Source organism: Polyodon spathula, chromosome 45 (genome assembly GCF_017654505.1).
Source record: "Polyodon spathula isolate WHYD16114869_AA chromosome 45, ASM1765450v1, whole genome shotgun sequence".
In the NCBI taxonomy this organism is placed as follows: Eukaryota; Metazoa; Chordata; class Actinopteri; order Acipenseriformes; family Polyodontidae; genus Polyodon; species Polyodon spathula.
Genome location: NC_054578.1, coordinates 196,951 through 218,992, shown reverse-complemented (window position 1 = coordinate 218,992; position 22,042 = coordinate 196,951). Strand labels below are relative to the sequence as shown.

The window sequence follows — 22,042 nt, the reverse complement described above, 5'->3', positions numbered from 1 at the left end:
CAGCGCTCATGCATTCCCGCACCGCTTTCAACTCGCTCTCTGATATTTCCAATCTCAGCTTCAGCCTTTCATTCTCTTTCTCCTTCCCAGCCATTGCAATCTGAAACTCGTTCAATTTACTGCCCACAACTCTTGTGATTTCCCACAAGACGGTGTCTACAGCCGCTTTCACTGCGTGCTCGATGGCAGAGCCGAGCTCGTCTTGCAAGAGCGAAACGGACACGCTGAAGTCCATCCTCGCTGAGTTTAGTTTCAGACTTTTATATCCTTATTCGGGCTTGTATTAATAATAATATTTGGAAATGTGTTTGTATTCAATCAGCACTTGATGGCAGGCAGCAGCGACACAGCGAGCTACTGCACCAATACAATCCGCACACCGCTTTCTGGAGCCATAAAGAAAACAAATCAACTCAAAACCCCGCACACCCGTCCTTTCAGAAACCTACAGCACAGAGCTGCGATGCCGGATCCCATTTACTTGCATCGTAAACAAATCATGCGAACAAATGCAGCTCAACACACACTTCCTCTTCCTGCTCCCATGGAGAGGAGCGCATCGTGTCCGCACAGATCGGCGCCTCCTACTGAAACCCTCCGATTTAAACCCGCTGGTAATGCATCGTGACCAGCTGCAGAAGCAGCGGGTACGGGGCACTGCACTGACACACACTCAAAAACGTTAGCTTATTACCATCAGGGGCGGGTTTATTAAGAAAGGGGCCCTGGGAACAAACTTCTGACGGGGCCCACCCGTTCACGAAGCCCCCTTGCCTCCTTGTGTCACTTTTCCACATATTAGGCATTTTGTTTTGATTATGTGTCGGGTTTTTAGTGTGTGTTTAATTTTATGGGGAAATCCGAAACCGGTTATTTTTAAAACGAAAATCAGGGAAAAATGCAAAATAATAACAGATTTCACAGGGCCCTACATCTGCTAAACAGTAACCCCCTCTCTCTCTCTCTCACACACACACACCTCAGCACGAAACGCAACACTGTTTGCCCTCAATGCAACAATCACAAACACTCACAGAGTAAGTAACCACATGAAAACGCAGCATACTGTCTGTCTACACACCAACCAAGAGTCTGCAACAAGCAGCGATATCACCCAAAGTGATGACTGTGCGCTATTAGCTATACAATGACATGACGCCACTCTAGAGCACGTTTTCAATGCTAAAATTAAATTTGATAACAGAAATGACGGTAACGTGTTCATAGGGGTCGCTCAAGCTCATGCATATAACCTGCGCAACCCAAACTCTAAGACATGAATCACACTAGAATAGTACTGGATTGTGCATTGCATTCTTCTCATTGATGGCTTTGTGCAAATATGTGACCATTCCAGGAACTCCCAGGACTGTCCTGCTAGGCACGCCGGTCAATGCAGCCACTGCACTGAGGAATAAACCAGTTACAAGGACACCTGCTCCTTGAATAGTAACCGTCGTCCTGCTGCTTTCCCATGTGTTGCAGTATATTCACACACAACTCTCAAACTATATAGGCGCTGTAGATCACAGGGCTATAATTATTTCCATAAACTGCAGACCAGGAATTTTCAGATTTACCCTTTTTATTTTAATTAATTTATTTTAACAGTTATCTGCAATTGAAACAGACAGATTCATATGGGTCTGTGTTGGTATTCTGGTGTGAGTGAGGTGCTTTCATTCTGTAAACTGCATTGTTTTTTTAAGTGTCCTAACTGATTAAATCTCTGTGAACTCGACGGTGTCTCTTCAGTTTATTTGAGTCTACAAATCTCTTCCCACACTCAGTACACTCAAAAGGCTTCTCTCCCGTGTGGATTCTGAGGTGTATTCTAAGGTTGCTTCTCCAACTGAAACTCTTCCCACAATCAGAGCAGTGAAACGGTTTCTCGCCCGTGTGAATTCGCTGGTGTGACTGAAGGTTACACTTCTGAATAAAACTCTTCCCACACTCAGTACACAGATAGGGCTTCTCTCCTGTGTGAATACGCTGGTGGGTTATAAGCCCACCTACCCATCTGAAGCTTTTTCCACATTCAGTACAGTGATGGGGTGTCTGTTCATTGTGAATCTGTTGGTGTGCTTTCAGGTTTCCCAGGTCACCGAAATTGGTGCCACACTCAGTACAGTGATACAAGATCTGCTCGGAAGGAATCTGCTGGGGAGTTTGTAGGGGAATGAAGTTGTCCTGGGTTGCAGAATTGTTAAAAGCTTCAGGATGTGGAGTCACTATATAACCCAGAGTAAATGGTCTGCTATCTTGTACAGAAAGATTTTGAACTGAGCAAGTTCCTAGTTTCTTCACATATTCATCTTGGGGTGACAACTCTCTGTGTTTCTTATGCTGCATTTTGCCATCAGAAGAGATTTTTCCCTGGGGTGCTGCAGTGGAGTTGTGTCTTCCTATATCTGCTTTAGAAGCGCAGGAAAGAGAAACAAAGGTTACTGCACAGCATTAAATCACATTCGCTTTCTGCATGGCTTCTCCTCACAGCCATCACTGATAATGAGAACATTAAAAGACAAGTCTGTCAGAGTACAAGCATACAGCTACATGGAGCATACATAGAGCTACTCATGAACTTTAAACAGTCTTGTTAATTATCACATTTTCTACGTGGCTGTACAATCAACAGTTTATTCTAATTTAAATATTCGTAATTTTGATAGTGATAAACTCTTAATCCTTCAAAAACAACTGCGATTCTTATATAACTGATTTTGTGACATTCTACTCACACGCTGCGCTGCTAGTGCATGGCATTGCTCCTTCCTCCTTTCCACCTGCAGCTCTTTCCTGAGGGGTGAGATGTTTCCTCTGAATGGACCCCAGCACAGTGCCCTCTTCTCCAACACTAGAACAAGTGTCTTCAGAGACATGCTGACTGGGTTTCACATGGATCAGTTCAGGTGGACAATAAACACAATGCTTAGAGCCCAGGTTAACTATATTCTCGTCCAGTATATTGACTTTACTTTCTTTAGAAATGTCCCCTGTGATGAAAATGGACCCCTGTTCAGGTGCCTCCTTTTTAATGCAGACAGGCTGCAGCTCAGCGGCCTCCTCTTTAATGTGGACAGACTCAAACCTTGGGGCTTCTTTACCTTGCAAAGACATCTGCTCTGTAACCTGCATTACACTTGCACTCTGATCATGATGAAAGATCCCCTCTCGTGTGTAAACAGCTTCTACCCTTGGCCCCTCATCTGCTTCAGTGAAAGTCTGCCTCTCTGTATTATCTGTGGGAAACAAAATAATGAAAGACTTTAATTCCCACTACACAGATCAATACAATTGTGTAATTCCAAGAGGGTCAAATTCTGGGGCGTTTAGAATTATATGAAAAAATAAATCATGGATATTCATCCCATAGAGAGACATATTCCATTGGGGTACTTTATAAGGATCAGGGGGTCCCCAAGATGAGTTAGATACGTAAATAAAAAAATTAAACTAAAAGACAAATTATCTTGAATGTATTTTTTAAAAACAGTTTTATATATTATCTCAAAACCACTGTGCATAAATATTTCATTTTTGATTAGCAGCTCAAAAGTTAGTATAGTTTAAAAATGATCATGCCCCTGTATGATGCATGATTTAAATTAAGCACATTTCCACCGACACCAGGGAGGGTAAAGCAGGCGTCTGTTGAGCCTACTGTGGACAGCTCCGCTTAGTCCCTCCAGGATTCTGCGATTGTGGGAAAAAAAAAATCACGGAATTTGCTCTCTCCCGCGGAATTTTCAAATCTGCAAAACGAACCTCTCAAACATTGGCTCCCTACTGTCACTGTACATGTCATATAATTCCAGCCTTTCCAATATCTCACCGTCAGAGCTTCTGTTAAAAATGGCAGAAGACTGTGACAACAACCATGGACAGACAAACAGTGGCTCTTAGAGCGAACTAAGGTTAATTAGATTAGAAAATTAGTAATACGATTATTATTTTTATTATTATTATTAATATTATTATTATACAAAAGGATTTCACAGTTTAGTTGCAAGTTCAAAGCCAAGCGTTGTTCTGTTACTCCTATGTGAAAGGTCACAGAAAACCAATGAGGGCCTTGCTTGTACTCCCAGGGTTGCTGGTCCTGAAAGATGCCATTCTCGTTATATATATGGAAACGCACCCCCTTTTGCTCAAAAAGAAAGGGGGCGGCGAACTACATTAGATATTATCACATTACTTGGGATGACAAGTAATCTAATAATCTACAATCTACAATCTTATTCTGCTAGACAAACGTTATTATTACCAATGTGAATAACCAGTCTCATGTTTTGGCCATAACTCTTTAATTGATTTTTTACAGAATTGTTATGTTTTATGTATATTTTTAAAAATGGTATCCAACAGTCTGTAAAAGCTTTTATGGTTTCCACACAATATGGCAAACATGTCTGTTCTGTTTTTTTTTTTTCCCCCCATCTGATTTTTAGTAATGCGATTTAATAAAATGAATTTAACTAACTGTGACTTACTTTGTTATTATTTATTTATACTCTACTCATTAACACTCTTTTCTCGTTGCAGATTTTAGTAAATTTTACCGCAGAATTTTACTGCTGGGAGTGTTCTGCGTTTCTCGTTCCAGTTTTCAGCTAACGGTATAATTGAATATAATAATAATAATAATAATAATAATAATAATAATAATAATAATAATAATAATAATAATAATAATAATAATAATAATAACTCGTACGTTGTTGGGTGGTGTTTTTTTTAATTTATTTTATTGCCGAATTCGTTCATGGTGTTTGATAAGAGTACATCCACTTTACCAAGCGTACTGTTTCAAGAGTATATTTCTTACTTTCAAAAGGAAAACGGTCTACAGAAAGTTCAAAACAATAATTATACCCAGTTCCCCTTGGGTCATGTTTGTGTTGGCTTTATTCATTGTTCATGATTACAGTTTTATCGATGAGGTTAATGTTTTTTGATGCTGTAAACATACTGTTCTCTAGATTCTGTGCATTCAAAAACTTATAACTAAAACATCTTGAAACACAATTAATGTTTGGTGTGAGTCTTTCATTCATCTTATATATATATATATATATATATATATATATATATATATATATATCTATATATATATATATATATATATATATATAGTATTATCCCATGCGAGTAATAGTGTGTATTTAATTGTATTTTTAAAATAAAGAGATGACTAATAATCGTAACATTATTGCAGCTTACCTTGTTCACTCCAGTCGGGGTTCATGTTTCTGAGAGGTTGGTTACTGTCCGCATCTGCAGCGCTCATGCATTCCCGCACCGCTTTCAACTCGCTCTCTGATATTTCCAATCTCAGCTTCAGCCTTTCATTCTCTTTCTCCTTCCCAGCCATTGCAATCTGAAACTCGTTCAATTTACTGCCCACAACTCTTGTGATTTCCCACAAGACGGTGTCTACAGCCGCTTTCACTGCGTGCTCGATGGCAGAGCCGAGCTCGTCTTGCAAGAACGAAACGGACATATTTAAGTCCATCTTCTCTGGCTTTAGTTTGGGACTTATATCTTATTATATCTAATTATACATGCAGACTCGCTTTGTATTCAATCAGCACTTGACTTAGCTGGCAGGCAGCAGCGACACAGCGCGTTACTGTAACAATGCAATCCGCACACCGCGTTCAGGAGCCATAAAGAAAACACCAACTCGCACTTTCTGTAAAATACTGCACAAGCTGCCACAGCGTATCCGCTTTGCTTGCTTACTAAACAAACCATGCGGATAAATTCAACCCCACAGCCCCACACAGACTGCAAACAGCCAGCACACACTTCCTCGTCCTGCTGTCAGATTGGAGACCCAGCGCAAAACCTCCGGAAGAAACCTGCCGGTAATGTCTTCCTTGCCTGCTCTGTGTATTATAATATTATAATATTTAATAAAACAAATACATGTTATTCTGCGATACGAGGGCGTGCGCCTGGAAACACATTGCATCATGAAGGAAAGATATTTAACTATCTTCAACAATGTGCATGCATCCTCAGACCAGTGCAATAATAATAATAATAATAATACAACTTTTAGTATTATGGGGTCAATTGTAACGAACAGAAATCAGCGTGCTAACCCCGTACCGATGCCGTGCTTCGTACGCAGCTCCGCACTAAACTGGAGCGCAAGTTAATACCAATTGCAACGAATTTGGCAGCTCAAGACAGATCCCAGCTGCCTACTAAAAATTATATCAATTGCAATGAACCCAAAATAACTGCTGCTCCTGCTGCCCTCTAGAGGAAACTAAGTACGTTACAGTTAGTCTAACTTTCTATGTACAAAATTCCAAAATGTATTGACAACTTTTATAACTGAAGAATTCATAATCACAGATCCATACCGGGTACCTATATTTTACACATGAAATACATATTTACTTGCATGCATGCGCATATATATATATATATATATATATATATATATATATATATATATATATATATATATATATATATATATATATATATATGAGGGATGTCATGATGGCATTACAATATATTCGTGTAAGCCTTAGAATGAGTTTCGTGACATTATAACAATACGGCAAACGAAAAAATTATCCAGTGGCAAAATATTATTGGATGCCATGTGTTAAAAAAAAAAAAAAAAAAAAAAAAGCAAATTTATTTTAACATGTCTGTTTTTCTTACATCTTGTATTTTTTCCCTCAGATTTATAAATGTTGTGAAAATAAATAACTCGTTTTTTTTTTTAACTGTGTACATTCACATATAATTTATAAGTCTTACAATATTCAGCAACTTTTCAACATTTAAACACTAAATCTTTGTTTTAACAAAATACAGATTTTGTTATTAAATATTTGAGAATCAAGAGTTAGCGGTTCGCAAATAAATTTGGATTTTGTGAAATTAACTATCCTAAATCTCTAAAAAGATTTAAATATCTAAAAAGATTTAGCATTTAGCTAAATCTTAAATATCTAATAAATAAATAAAGTATAGCTGCATACCGTTGTGCAGAATCAATTTGGAGAGCAAACCTCTCTCATCTGACGTCCATTAGTCTTTGTTTTGCATTTTCTTCAACAGCGGGACACTTCTCTTTAACGATGCCCTGGTGTTAGACTTGGCATTTTCACAATAGTCGCCTATTTTATTTCTCCTCCTTTAATGTTCCCGACGCAGCTTTGCACTGAAATTGGCATGACAACTTTTTGGGTGGAATATATCTGGGGGAATATATTTTATATATGGGGTTATGGTATGGGCAGGCATAAGCTATGGACAACTAACACAATTGCATTTTATCGATGGCAATTTGAATGCACAGAGATACCGTGACGAGATCCTGAGGCCCATTGTCGTGCCACTCATCCGCTGCCATCACCTCATGTTTCAGCATGATCATGCACGGCCCCATGTCGCAAGGATCTGTACACAATTCCTGGAAGCTGGAAATGTCCCAGTTCTTCCATGGCCTGCATACTCACCAGACATGTCACCCATTGAGCATGTTTGGGATGCTCTGGATCGACGTGCAGGACAGCGTGTTCCAGTTCCCGCCAATATCCAGAAACTTCACACAGCCATTGAAGAGGAGTGGGACAACATTCCACAGGCCACAATCAACAGCCTGATCAACTGTGTCGTGCTGCATGATTTAACATATACATAACATGCACTCGCACAAGAGTTGCACAGCACAGATGCCAGAATAAACAAACTCTGTGTCAAAAGTTTCCACCCAGTTTTAGAAAAAATCGACAAGTTACTACAATTCTGAAAAAGAACAATAAAACCAAATTTTATTTAACCAGCTCACAAAGTTTCTGAAGGCAGCATGGGCTTTTTATCACGTCTGCTTGGGGATATATTAAAAATGTTTGTGAACGAGGTGAAGCAAAAGATAGCGCAGGGTTTATATCATGTAGCTTGAGAGGTAAATCAGAAGAGCGGAATTATTTTGGAATCACAGCGAATGAAAATAAAGAACACGTGACTGGATTCGTTGCTTGTAAAACCTGTTATGTCTTTGTGAACGACAGCCACAAAACTGGTCCATCATCTCTGTGAAAGCACAGGTGTAGCTCCCTTTCAACTGGTGGTGACGAAAGCGAGAGTCAGGTATTTTATAGTAGAGATAGTTAATATGTTACAATGTTAAAATATTAGAGAAAGCTACCACACTGTATAGTCAGCTGTGTAAACTCAATCTGTGGAGAATGGTAGAGCTATCTGTGTGTGAATGCGAGAGCGCGAGAGTCAGTTGACGCAGGCAGTAGGTAAAGGACAAACACTTGCGGGTTTGGGTCAGGTTGCAGGCCTTATTAAAGCGGGTCAGGTCGGGTCGCGGGTAAGAAGACGGTGTTGTTGCGGGTTCGAGTCGGGTCCTGGTCGGAAGAGGGTCGTAAAAATCATACCTGCACAGGACTCTAGCTTTCAGTGGAGGGAATATCAACATCTTGCATCTGTAGGACTAAATTACAGGTTAAAAAAAACAAGTCACTGGAGCTTCCGAGTGGCGCATCCAGTAAAGGCACTCCGCGTGGAGTGCAGGATGCTCCCTATAGCCTGGACGCTCCCGCTTTGAGCATTCCGGTGTGAGTGAGGCGCTTTCATTCTGTGAAGTGATTTTTTAAAATGTATTTTTTTTTCTTTTTTTTAAGTGTCCTAACTGATTAAATCTCTGTGAACTCGACGGTGTCTCTTCAGTTTATTTGACTCTACAAATCTCTTCCCGCAGTCAGTACACTCAAAGGGCTTCTCTCCCGTGTGGATTCTGAGGTGTATTCTAAGGTTGCTTCTCCAACTGAAACTCTTCCCACATTGAGGACACAGGTATGGTTTCTCTCCAGTGTGAATTCGCTGGTGTAGTTTTAAGTCTTTTGAACCTCTGAATCTCTTCCCGCAGTCAGCGCAGTGAAACGGTTTCTCTCCTGTGTGAATTAGCTGGTGTGACTGAAGGTTACATTTCTGAATAAATCTCTTCCCACACTCAGTACACAGATAGGGCTTCTCTCCTGTGTGAATACGCTGGTGGGTTATAAGCCCACCTACCCATCTGAAGCTTTTTCCACATTCAGTACAGTGATGGGGTGTCTGTTCTTTGTGAATCTGTTGGTGTGCTTTCAGGTTTCCCAGGTCACTGAAGTTGGAGCCACATTCAGTACAGTGATACAAGATCTGCTCTGAAGGAATCTGCTGAGGAGTTTGTAGGGGAATGAAGTTGCCCTGGGTTGCAGAACTGTAAACACCCTCAGGATGTGGAGTCACTATATAACCCAGAGCAAGTGGTCTGCTATCTTGTACAGAACTTTGAACTGAGCAAGTTCCTAGTTTCTTCACATATTCATCTTGGGGTGACGACTCTCTGTGTTTCTTACGCTGCATTTTGCCATCAGAAGAGATTTTTCCCTGGGGTGCTGCAGTGGAGTTGTGTCTTCCTGTATCTGCTTTAGAAGCGCAGGAAAGAGAAACAAAGGTTACTGCACAGCATTAAATCACATTCACTTTCTGCATGGCTTCTCCTCACAGCCATCACTGATAACAATGAACACTAAAGAACAAGTTTCTTGTGATTATCACTTTCCTATGTGGCTGTACAATCAACAGTTTATTCTAATTGAAATATTCATAATTTTGAATAATGATCAACTCTTAATCCTTCACAAAACAATTGCAATTCTTATACAACTGCTTTTGTGACATTCTACTCACATGCTGTGCTGCTAGTGGACGGCGCTGCTCCTTCCTCCTTTCCACCTGCAGCTCTTTCCTGAGGGGTGTGATGTTTTCTCTGAATGGACCCCAGCACAGTGCCCTCTCCTCCAACACTAGAACAAGTGTCTTCAGAGACAGACTGATTGTTTTTCACGTGGACCAATTCAGGTGGACAATAAACACAATGCTTAGAGCCCAGGTTAACTATATTCTCGTCCAGTATATTGACTTTACTTTCTTTAGAAATGTCCCCTGTGATGAAAATGGACCCCTGTTCAGGTGCCTCCTTTTTAATGCAGACAGGCTGCAGCTCAGCGGCCTCCTCTTTAATGTGGACAGACTCAAACCTTGGGGCTTCTTTACCTTGCAAAGACATCTGCTCTGTAACCTGCATTAAACTTGCACTCTGTTCATGATGAAAGATCCCCTCTCGTGTGTAAACAGCTTCTACCCTTGGCCCCTCATCTGCTCCAGTGAAAGTCTGCCTCTCTGTATTATCTGTGGGAAACAAAATGATGAAAGCTTTTAATTCCCACTACACAGATAAATACAATTGTGTAATTCAAAGAGGGCCAAATTCTGTGGCCTATTATATGAAAAAGTAGATCACGGACATTCATCGCATAGAGAGACGTACTCAGTTGGGGTACTTCTAAGGGTCAGGGGTACGCAGGAGGACTCATATGTAATTAAAAAAATTAACTAAAAGATAAGTTACCTTGAATGTATTTTTTTAAAACAATATTATATATTCTCTCTAAACCACTGTGCATAAATATTTTTGATTAGCAGCTCAAAAGTTAGTATAGTTTAAAAATGATCATGCCCCTGTATGATGCATGATTTTAATTAAGTGCATTTCCAGGGAGGGTAAAGCAGGCGTCTGTTGAGTCTACTGTGGACAGCTCCGCTTAGTCCCTCCAGGAATTTGCTCTTTGCCGCAGGTTTCCGCATGTTTCCGCATGCTCCCTACTACCACTGTACACGTCACTAGAGCCCACACACGCGCTCTGTATCACGAGAAGTGTGGAGGGGTTTCAGTGCGAGCTTTGTTCATTCATGGGGAGATCCCATCGGTGAGCTCCGGAAACAAATCTCAATTAGCACCGAATATAACGGCAAAAGCTAGGGCACAAGTCCAGTATTTCCAATAACTCAAGTCATAGCTTCTGTTAAAATGACAGAAGACCGCGACCGCGACCATGGACAGACAACCAGTGGCTGCTAAAGAACAGAGCAAGGTAAGATTATTATTATTATTATACAAAAGCTTTTCATAGTTTAGTTGTAAGTTCAAAGCGAAGCGTTGTTCTGTTATTCCTATGTGAAAGATCACAGAAAACCAATGAGGGCCTTGCTTGTACTCCCTGTGTTGCCGGTCCTGAAAGATGCCATTCTCGTTATATATGGAAACGCACCCCCTTTTGTACAGTGTAGGAACATGAATGCTCAAAAAGAAAGAGGGCGGCGAACTACATTAGATATTATCACATTACTTGGGATGACAACATTTTTGTGAAAATCCTCTTTTTTTTTTTAATCTTTACTTTTCTGTTTGTTTTGTGGTATGTGATGGTAGTACACAAATATTAGTTTATCAGTCAATCTGTTTCACCTGTCACAGCTTCCAAACTATTTCTATGTGCAGTCTTGATGTGGCTATGTTTTAAAATTACAACATTTTGGCGAACACAGGTTTCTAAAAATACTGTTACATTTATACAAAAATGCTCAGAGGCTAGTACACATTTGTAAAACAGTGCATTTGTAAACTGTACCCATGCTAATGTGAATCCCGGTGCACACCTACAATCTTATTCTGCTAGACAAACGTTATTATTACCAATGTGATTAAATATAGTAATATGTTTTGACCATAACTGTATTTCATTATTTTTTTTAATTGCTATATATTTCATATCTAGTAATGTGATTTAATAAAAAATGAATTTAACTGTGACTTAATGTTTCTTATTTATTTATACTTATTAACACTGTTTTTCATTAAAGTCATTGCCGCAGAATTTTGCAGAAAACACTCTCTTCTCGTTGCAGATTTCCAGTAAATTTTACCGCAGATTTCCGTGGGGACTATCTGCTGAAAGCGTTCTCGTTTCTCGCGAACGTTCCAGTTTTCAGGTCATGGTATAATTGAATAGTAATCAGTGAAGCACAGTCTAAAGGTATAAAAGCTCTGATAAACACAAATAATAATAATAATAATAATAATAATAATAATAATAATAATAATAATAATAATAATAATACATATGTTTATGGTTTTTTTGTTTGTTTTATTTTAGTAACAATAGCAGTTCTCTGAATTTATTCACGGTGTTTGAGAAGTGTAAGGTATTGCACGCAGGAAATAAAAATGTGCATTATAAATATCATATGGGGGATACTGAAATTGAAGAAGGAATCTATGAAAAAGACCTAGGAGTTTTTGTTGACTCAGAAATGTCTTCATCTAGACAATGTGGGGAAACTATAGAAAAGGCAAACAAGATGCTCGGATACATTGTGAAAAGTGTTGAATTTAAATCAAGGGAAGTAATGTTAAAACTGTACAATGCATTAGTAAGACCTCATCTAGAATATTGTGTTCAGTTCTGGTCACCTCGCTACAAAAAGGATATTGCTGCTGTAGAAAGAGTGCAAAGAAGAGCGACCAGAATTATTCCAGGCTTAAAAGGCATGTCATATGCAGACAGGCTAAAAGAATTGAATCTGTTCAGTCTTGAACAAAGAAGACTACGTGGCGACCTAATTCAAGCATTCAAAATTCTAAAAGGTATTGACAGAGTCGACCCAAGGGACTTTTTCAGCCTGAAAAAAGAAACAAGGACCAGGGGTCACAAATGGAGATTAGACAAAGGGGCACTCAGAATAGAAAATCACATTTTTAAACAGAGAATTGTGAGGGTCTGGAATCAACTCCCCAGTAATGTTGTTGAAGCTGACACCCTGGGATCCTTCAAGAAGCTGCTCGATGAGATTCTGGGATCAATAAGCTACTGACAACCAAACGAGCAAGATGGGCCGAATGGCCTCCTGTCGTTTGTAAACTTTCTTATGTTCTTATGTTTTTATGTTATAAATAACCTGGCTAAACGGCGGTCGGGAGTTCAGTTCGAAGCGACAGACCTAATGCGAGAAGGAGAGCGGGTCGGGAGAGGGGAAGAGGGAATGGGCTCGCCCCAGGTTCGGCTGCCGGAGCGGGGCTGAAGCACCTCCTCTCCCGGAGAAAGCCGCAGCTCCTCTCGCTGCAAAAAAAAGTAAATACATTAGGAAAGACAACCACGTAACATACACAAATGCTGAATATGATGTCTGTGTTCTAAAATGCCAGCGCAGTTTTGCTCCAGTTCAGATACTGCATCAAAATGGAGAGAAGTTAGACTGGGAAGTTATTTACAGTTTGCACAACACCAGTACTGTATTTACTGTAGAAATATTGCATGAATCACAGTATAGGGAATTGGGGGACCGGTTGTAGGAATGTTCTAGCTGAGGCGTGTTATGACCGAGAGCTTTACAGCGAGGGAGCACTACTGATCGATGCATCATTTTTTTTTTTTAAATAGAAACGTTAAACCACTTGTCGTTTCACGTTATATGGAGGTAATTATATTGTGTATACCTGCAGTACGGTCCCCCGTCTTTGCTTCCTCTCTCACACACAGGCACACACGCACGCACACACCCCCACTGACACACAAACTGTTGGAACATTTTATTTAGATATAAATGAACTTTTGGTCTTAGAGTACAACTCACAGAATGGGTTTAAGATGAAGCCAGATTCTGGTTAAATTCCTACTTAGACAGGACAAACTAGAAATAAAACAGGTTTTCTTAGGAAATGACAGTTGATTTTATGAGAGTTATAAACACTGGCTACTTCAAAGATAAACTGGATTGAAGCAGATGCTTTGAAGCTAGGGTTAGGACAAATGGGCAATCAACCAAGTGAGAAGAGACTATGGTCTTTCTGATTGGTTTAAGGAAAAATCATGATGCCATTGAGAGACTGCATTTAAACTGTGAATACTGACATGTTCTTGTATTGCTCTGATCCGGGCTTGGAAGGATGATTCCTGCAAACTGTTGTCAGCATGCAATCTTTAAGATGTCTTCTTGTAACTTTGCAACTCAGGACTTTTATCTTCAATAAACTACACTTATCTGGACTCAAAGAAGAAGCTCGCGACTTTTCTTCCTTTTTTTCTGTATTGCTTTAAATTCAACACCCACGCCCACACACTTTAAGTACTTTTCTGCAATAAAAAAAATTAAAAATCCACGATAAAATATGTTATTAAATTAATGCTTAGTTCTATTTTTGCAGTCTGTGACATTTAATGTAATCGACTCGGATCGGGTCGCCTTGCTCTAGTGTAAAAGCAACTCCAGCAACCCGAGCTGTACCAGGCGGGCTCGACTCAGCACCGGTGTGTGTATAGTTTTTGTTTTAAATAAAGAAATGACTAAGAACCGTAACATTATTACAATCTACCTTTAACTCTGATGAATAATCCCTGGATCCCGTTCCTGCGGCAGTCTTGTTCACTCCAGTCGGGGTTCATGTTTCTGAGAGGTTGGTTACTGTCCGCATCTGCAGCGCTCATGCATTCCCGCACCGCTTTCAACTCGCTCTCTGATATTTCCAATCTCAGCTTCAGCCTTTCATTCTCTTTCTCCTTCCCAGCCATTGCAATCTGAAACTCGTTCAATTTACTGCCCACAACTCTTGTGATTTCCCACAAGACGGTGTCTACAGCCGCTTTCACTGCGTGCTCGATGGCAGAGCCGAGCTCGTCTTGCAAGAACGAAATGGACATATTTAAGTCCATCTTCTCTGGCTTTAGTTTGGGACTTATATCTTATTATATCTAATTATACATGCAGACTCGCTTTGTATTCAATCAGCACTTGACTTAGCTGGCAGGCAGCAGCGACACAGCGCGTTACTGTAACAATGCAATCCGCACACCGCGTTCAGGCGCCATAAAGAAAACACCAACTCGCACTTTCTGTAAAATACTGCACAAGCTGCCACAGCGTATCCGCTTTGCTTGCTTACTAAACAAACCATGCGGATAAATTCAACCCCACAGCCCCACACAGACTGCAAACAGCCAGCACACACTTCCTCTTCCTGCTGTCAGATTGGAGCCCCAGCGCAAAACCTCCGGAAGAAACCTGCCGGTAATGTATGCCTCCTCTATTCTGTATGTTAACGAGAAATGTTTAATAAAACGAATATTTATTTTGTGATATGACGGTGTGCGTCTGGAAATACACTGCTTCATCAATGTACACGCATCTCCAGACCATAATAATGCATCCATCGCTGCTTAATCCTTTACTGGGTCGCGGTGAGCCAGAGCCTAACCAGGACGCAAGGCAGGACTACGCCCTGGCTGGGACGCAGGGCACCACACACACACACACACACATCAAAGGCAATTAAGAGTGACCAGTCAACCTGACCAGCATGTCTTTGGATTGTGGGAGAAAACCCACGCAGGCACGGAGAGAACATGCAAACTCCACACAGACAGATCCCCTAGGCCAGATTCGAACCCAGGACTCTGGCGCTAACCGCTACACCACCATGCCACCCAATAGGAATTTGTAGTAGTATGGTTTTTTAATGAATATTTATGAGAGGACACGACTGCAGTCTATCAAAACTTGGTACAGTTCACCCTAACCAATACTTTAACCACAGTGTGACCACAGTACAGTTGGAAACGATGTGGAGACAGACTAAGGACAGGGGGAAGGAGACGCGTCTTCACACAGAGAGTGGTGAGGGGGTGGAATGGGCTGTCATCCTTTAAGACCTGACTTGACAAAGTTCCAGGATCAATCAGCTTCTGGAACTGGATGTGCATAGATGTGCTGAATGGCCGCCTCTCATTGGTAAATGGTCTCACGTTCTTAACATTTCTTTACTGTCCCTGAATGTTATTTGATGTCTGCACTCATTCTGAATGGTTCTTCCTGCAGTTACTCAGAATATCGGTGAGTCTGTGCTCAGAGTTGCCCTCCAGGTCCAGTTTCCTGCCACACAAGACAATCATTAGATCACTTTGAGAGTAACACTGACGATTATATTTGAATGTGATTTCTATTTATAATCCTTTCAACGTTTCCCTTGACAGCATAACTCGCCGTCAGACCAGATATTCTGCTCACATAAAAACATATTTACAAAAAGACACCCCTGAGTTTCAATAGCCATAGTTTAATATATTATACAGCAAGTTTAATATATTATACAACCAAACACGATTCAGACAGCCCCCCTGAGTTTCAATAGCCATAGTTTAATATATTATACAGCAACACCAAACACGATTCAGACACCCCCCTGAGTTTCAATAGCCATAGTTTAATATATTATACAGCAACACCAAACACGATTCAGACACCCCCCTGAGTTTCAATAGCCATAGTTTAATATATTATACAGCAACACCAAACACGATTCAGACACCCCCCTGAGTTTCAATAGCCATAGTTTAATATATTATACAGCAACACCAAACACGATTCAGACACCCCCCTGAGTTTCAATAGCCATAGTTTAATATATTATACAGCAACACCAAACACGATTCAGACAGCCCCCCTGAGTTTCAATAGCCATAGTTTAATATATTATACAGCAACACCAAAGGACACTATTTTATTAACTGTTACATAAAACACAGAGTACTCTTGCCTCTTTTCCACTGTACAACAACCGAGCCGCGCTGGGTCAGTACTGAGCCCTCATGGTGCTGTTAAGGGAAGCCTGGGTTGTTTTTCCAGAGCAGAGCTGAGCCGTGCTACTGAATTCACATGCAAAGAAATAGAGTTATTATTAAATAAGTCAAGTTTGCCAGAAGATGCGCAAACAAATGGTGTTCAAAAATGAACAGACCAACAGTACAGCTTGTATATTTTGTAAATATATTTACGAATGTATTTATAATCCACTCATTCATTGATTATATCGACTTACTAAGTTCAATTAATTCTGTTGAGGGGAAAAAGGTTTTAAAAATATGATTAGCAAAAGCTTTCCCATTTAAGGACAGTTTTTTTTTTTTTTCTAGTTTGTTTGGGTGCTTAAAAAAAGAGTCTGCACCAGTGTGACGACAGCACTATTATAAGCACGGTACAGTTGTACAGTATTTAGTTTGACTATATTTTTGTAAATAAATTTAGAATTGTTGTATTATCTATCTATCTGTCTATCTATCTATCTATCTATCTATCTATCTATCTATCTAGATGAGAGATTTGGTAGAATTCTGTGTTTCTGAGTGTCTTGTTAAGTGTACCATACCCACGGTTTATTTCCATTTGCTTCAAATCGTCTGAAACTCGGGCATAAACTTTCTCATTTCTAGGGCACGACTAGATCTTCTTCCTGAACACTTCTACCTGCCCACAGAGAAACTATAGCCTGCACTTCCTCAGCGCCCCAATGCTGTACTTTCCTCTCATCACACTCGCTACAAAAAAGTTTGTAGTTTGGATAAATCAACCCTAGTTAAATCGTATTCCAGGGTTTGATGCTTACTGTAAATCAGGGATCTGAACTACATGCAAACAAAAATGGCAGTGGAATTTCTTTCACCACAATTTGGAGAAATGCAGAACTATTCCCCAATTTTGCAACAAAGACTAATGTGTTTGTCAGTTATTACCAATTACATGGATGCTGAAAGAAGTGTTTCTTCATATGGACACACACAGCAATCCATGAAAGAAGACCAGGTTAACCAACTGATGATGCTCAAGTTTAATAGCAAAATATAATGCACAAGAACTGAGAATTGTTTGTTTTTGTCTTTCATGCAAACAGCACTCGTGGGTGCTTTATGAACAACTTGTTTTTATATTCGAAGAACAAAACAAAACCAATAAAAACAAAACACAGAAGAAATACCCAGTTTACATATTTTACATAATCTATCAAATGCCCAATTTCCAATGAATGGTTATATTATCTATACTGTTCAGAGATCGGTGCCAGAATAGGGAAATCCATTAAAAACAATATCTTCCCTTCTGTTGACTAACATTTGTACCCATTGAGATCCACGTATCAAGGAAATTATAATTTTATTTTTACAAAATGATTTGTGTAAAAGTGTCAGTTAAAACCTATAAATAATCTATTTACGTTTTTGAGTTCTATAAAATAATACTTAACAAAAAACATGCCTTTTAAAATCCTGTCTGGGTGTTCACACGGATGTGAGGGGTTAAATGCACATCAGTAGCCAGTCTGCACTGTTCTGTTTATTAATCTGCATATCTTAATCTGTGGCTTGCAGTGGAGGTAATAGCGACATCTTGTGTCTGTAGGACTAAATTACAGGTTTAAAAACAGGTCATGTCAAATGCCAGAGCCCTACTCATCACAATGCACGACACACGTCTGTCTATCACAGGTCTATCTTCCTGCTGATGTCTTTCTGCAAATGTCACCATTCCAGGAACTCCCAGGACTGTCCTGACAGGCACGCCGGTCAATGCAGCCACTGCACTGAGGAATAAGCCAGTTACAAGGACACCTGCTCCTTGAATAGTAACCGTCGTCCTGCTGCTTTTCCATGTGTTGCAGTACATTCACACACAACTCTCACATTATATAGGTGCTGTAGATCACAGGGCTATAATTATTTCCATAAACTGCAGTCCAGTAATTTTCAGATCTAACTTTAACAGTTATTTGCAACAGAAACAGACAGATTCATATGGGTCTGTGTTGGTATTCTGGTGTGAGTGAGGTGCTTTCTTTCTGTAAACTGCATTGTTTTTTTAAGTGTCCTAACTGATTAAATCTCTGTGAACTCGACGGTGTCTCTTCAGATTATTTGAGTCTACAAATCTCTTCCCGCAGTCAGTACACTCAAAAGGCTTCTCTCCTGTGTGGATTCTGAGGTGTATTCTAAGGTTGCTTCTCCAACTGAAACTCTTCCCACATTGAGGGCACTGATATGGTTTCTCTCCAGTGTGAATTCGCTGGTGTAGTTTTAAGTCGCTTGACCCTCTGAATCTCTTCCCGCAATCAGAGCAGTGAAACGGTTTCTCGCCCGTGTGAATTCGCTGGTGTGATTGAAGGCTACATTTTTTATTAAATCTCTTCCCACACTCAGTACACAGATAGGGCTTCTCTCCTGTGTGAATACGCTGGTGGGTTATAAGCCCACCTACCCATCTGAAGCTTTTTCCACATTCAGTACAGTGATGGGGTTTCTGTTCTTTGTGACTCTGTTGGTGTGCTTTCAGGTTTCCCAGGTCACTGAAGTTGGTGCCACACTCAGTACAGTGATAAAAGATCTCCTCTGAAGGAATCTGCTGAGGAGTTTGTAGGGGAATGAAGTTGCCCTGGGTTGCAGAATTATTAACAACCTCAGGATGTGGAGTCACTATATAACCCAGAGCAAGTGAACTGCTGTCTTGTACAGAAAGATTTTGAAATGAGTGTGTTTTCAGTTTCTTCACATATTCATCTTGGGGTGACGACTCTCTGTGTTCCTTACGATGCATTTTGCCATCAGAAGAGATTTTTCCCTGGGGTGCTGCAGTGGAGTTGTGTCTTCCTGTATCTGCTTTAGAAGCGCAGGAAAGAGAAACAAAGGTTACTGCACAGCATTAAATCACATTCACTTTCTGCATGGCTTCTCCTCACAGCCATCACTGTTAACAATGAACACTAAAGTACAAGTTTGCCAGAGTATAAACACACACAATTAGATCTACTCAAACTTTAAACAATCTGATTGATTATTCATTTTTCTATGTGGCTGTACAATCAACAGTTTATTCTAATTGAAATATTCATAATTTTGAATAGTGATAAACTCTTAATCCTTCACAAAACAATTGCAATTCTTATACAACTGCTTTTGTGACATTCTACTCACACGCTGTGCTGCTAGTGGACGACGCTGCTCCTTCCTCCTTTCCACCTGCAGCTCTTTCCTGAGGGGTGAGATGTTTCCTCGGAATGGACCCCAGCACAGTGCCCTCTCCTCCAGCACTCGAACAAGTGTCTTCAGAGACATGCTGACTGGGTTTCATGTGGACCAATTCAGGTGGACAATAAACACAATGCTTAGAGCCCAGGTTAACTATATTCTCATCCAGTATATTGACTTTACTTTCTTTACAAATGTCCCCTGTGATGAAAATGGCCTCCTGTTCTGGTGCCTCCTCTTTAATGTGGACAGACTCAAACCTTGGGGCTTCTTTACCTTGCAAAGACATCTGCTCTGTAACCTGCATTACACTTGCACTCTGTTTATGATGAAAGATCCCCTCTCCTGTGTAAACAGCTTCTACCCTTGGCCCCTCATCTGCTTCAGTGAAAGTCTGCCTCTCTGTATTATCTGTGGGAAACAAAATGATGAAAGCTTTTAATTCTCACTACACAGACAAATAGGAACATTTCTACACAAATTTCTAGGAAGATCCGAGGAGGACGGGTAACAAAATTACCCTTTTCTGGTTGAGCTGGTGTGGAATTACAGTTTTCTTAATTGTGTGTGGCCAAAAACTTAAATCGTCTTGAAACACAATTACGCAAGTCTTTCACTTATCTAAAAACACCTGTACCAAAATCTAACAGCATCACATGGGGTCAAGTTTTGGTACGCGTAACACTTTCTAACACTGCACCGATCATGTAACTCTGAGCTCACTGCAAAGATCTCCATAGTGCATTTAACTTGAGGGACAATGTGAGTTTATCAAATTCATCCCATGCAAGTGTCAGTGTATACTTCACTGTATTTTTTAATAAATTACTGAAAGGTATACAAGAACCGTAACGTGAATACAACTTACCCTCATACCTATGAAAATACTGTTCATTGCAGTCGGGGTTCATGTTTCTGAGAGGTTGGTTACTGTCCGCATCTGCAGCGCTCATGCATTCCCGCACCGCTTTCAACTCGCTCTCTGATATTTCCAATCTCAGCTTCAGCCTTTCATTCTCTTTCTCCTTCCCAGCCATTGCAATCTGAAACTCGTTCAATTTACTGCCCACAACTCTTGTGATTTCCCACAAGACGGTGTCTACAGCCGCTTTCACTGCGTGCTCGATGGCAGAGCCGAGCTCGTCTTGCAAGAGCGAAACGGACACGCTGACGTCCATCCTCTCTGAGTTTAGTTTCAGACTTATATCCTCTCCTTATTCAGACTTGCATTGTTAATAATATTGGGAGAATCGCATCGGTTTAGGTTGCAAGTTGCACCAACACAACAGCAATACAATATGGACTGGCGCAAAAAAAATCCAAAACTTGCACACTCGCACTTTCTGTAAAATACTGCACAAGCTGCGACAGCGTATCCGCTTTGCTTGCTTACTAAACAAACCATGCGGATAAATTCAACCTCTCTGTCGCTGCAGCTGCAACCCCACAGCCCCACACAGACTGCAAACAGCCAGCACACACTTCCTCTTCCTGCTGTCAGATTGGAGCCCCAGCGCAAAACCTCCGGAAGAAACCTGCCGGTAATGTCTTCCTTGCCTGCTCTGTGTATTATAATATTATAATATTTAATAAAACAAATACATGTTATTCTGCGATACGAGGGCGTGCGCCTGGAAACACATTGCATCATGAAGGAAAGATATTTAACTATCTTCAACAATGTGCATGCATCCTCAGACCAGTGCAATAATAATAATAATAATAATAATAATAATAAATAATAATAATAATAATATAGTTTTACTGCTTTAGCTACACCCTGTTGTCTGTCTCTTCACTGACCGCCTGAACCCCCAGCCATAGCCGGCCGCTACAATATATTTCTTGCTACTAGCAGAAAATTAAATTTATGCAATATTGATTCCAAAGCGCTTAGGTTTTGTATAAAACGACATGTTGTGTTACATTTATGCCTCACTGTAGTATTGGAACCCTCATACACAGGAACGAAGAATAACATTAAAACAAATTGAAAAGTCCAACTCATTTTTTTATGAGATTCTTGATTGCGTTTTCTTCATTGTGTTTCATTATGCCTGGCTATGGTTTGGGACCCTCATGCACAGGAACGCAGGATACCGTGAACACGTTCAAAAGCAGCCCACGTATGTGTTTTAAATGCTTTATTGCGTTATAACAAATTAAATGGGAACAAATGCAAGTTCCTTTTGCGATCGGTTTTAAAACAAATGTTATTAATTGGTCTGGTAGGACTGTCAATTTGTGTTCTGTCTTGGTTTTCGATCCTATATCACTCGAACAGGTCGCAATTTCTTTGTATATGCTCCCTCTGGGCAATATTATGCGTA

At 40.2% G+C, this 22,042-nt stretch overlaps 2 protein-coding genes across 3 annotated transcripts; both read right to left on the bottom strand.

Moving 5' to 3' along the window:
• Window positions 1–1,588: 1,588 nt before the first annotated feature.
• On the bottom strand, window positions 1,589–14,341 carry LOC121305854 (zinc finger protein with KRAB and SCAN domains 8-like). The gene is made up of 6 exons (XM_041237507.1): window positions 14,240–14,341; window positions 9,718–10,218; window positions 8,674–9,452; window positions 5,224–5,257; window positions 2,742–3,242; window positions 1,589–2,411 (listed from the first exon to the last, which is right to left on the bottom strand). Exons 1-6 carry the CDS (start codon window positions 14,307–14,309, stop codon window positions 1,714–1,716), a joined length of 2,583 nt encoding a protein of 860 aa, XP_041093441.1. The 5' UTR covers window positions 14,310–14,341; the 3' UTR covers window positions 1,589–1,713.
• Window positions 14,342–16,965: 2,624 nt separating this feature from the next.
• On the bottom strand, window positions 16,966–20,674 carry LOC121305950 (zinc finger protein 16-like). Of its 2 annotated transcripts, none has more exons than XM_041237652.1 (3): window positions 20,581–20,674; window positions 19,659–20,123; window positions 16,966–19,343 (listed from the first exon to the last, which is right to left on the bottom strand). In XM_041237652.1, exons 1-3 carry the CDS (start codon window positions 20,663–20,665, stop codon window positions 18,559–18,561), a joined length of 1,335 nt encoding a protein of 444 aa, XP_041093586.1. In that variant the 5' UTR covers window positions 20,666–20,674; the 3' UTR covers window positions 16,966–18,558. The 2 variants fall into 2 exon arrangements, with proteins under 2 accessions (XP_041093586.1, XP_041093587.1); XM_041237653.1 differs by having other exon boundaries at window positions 16,966–19,340.
• Window positions 20,675–22,042: the final 1,368 nt, after the last annotated feature.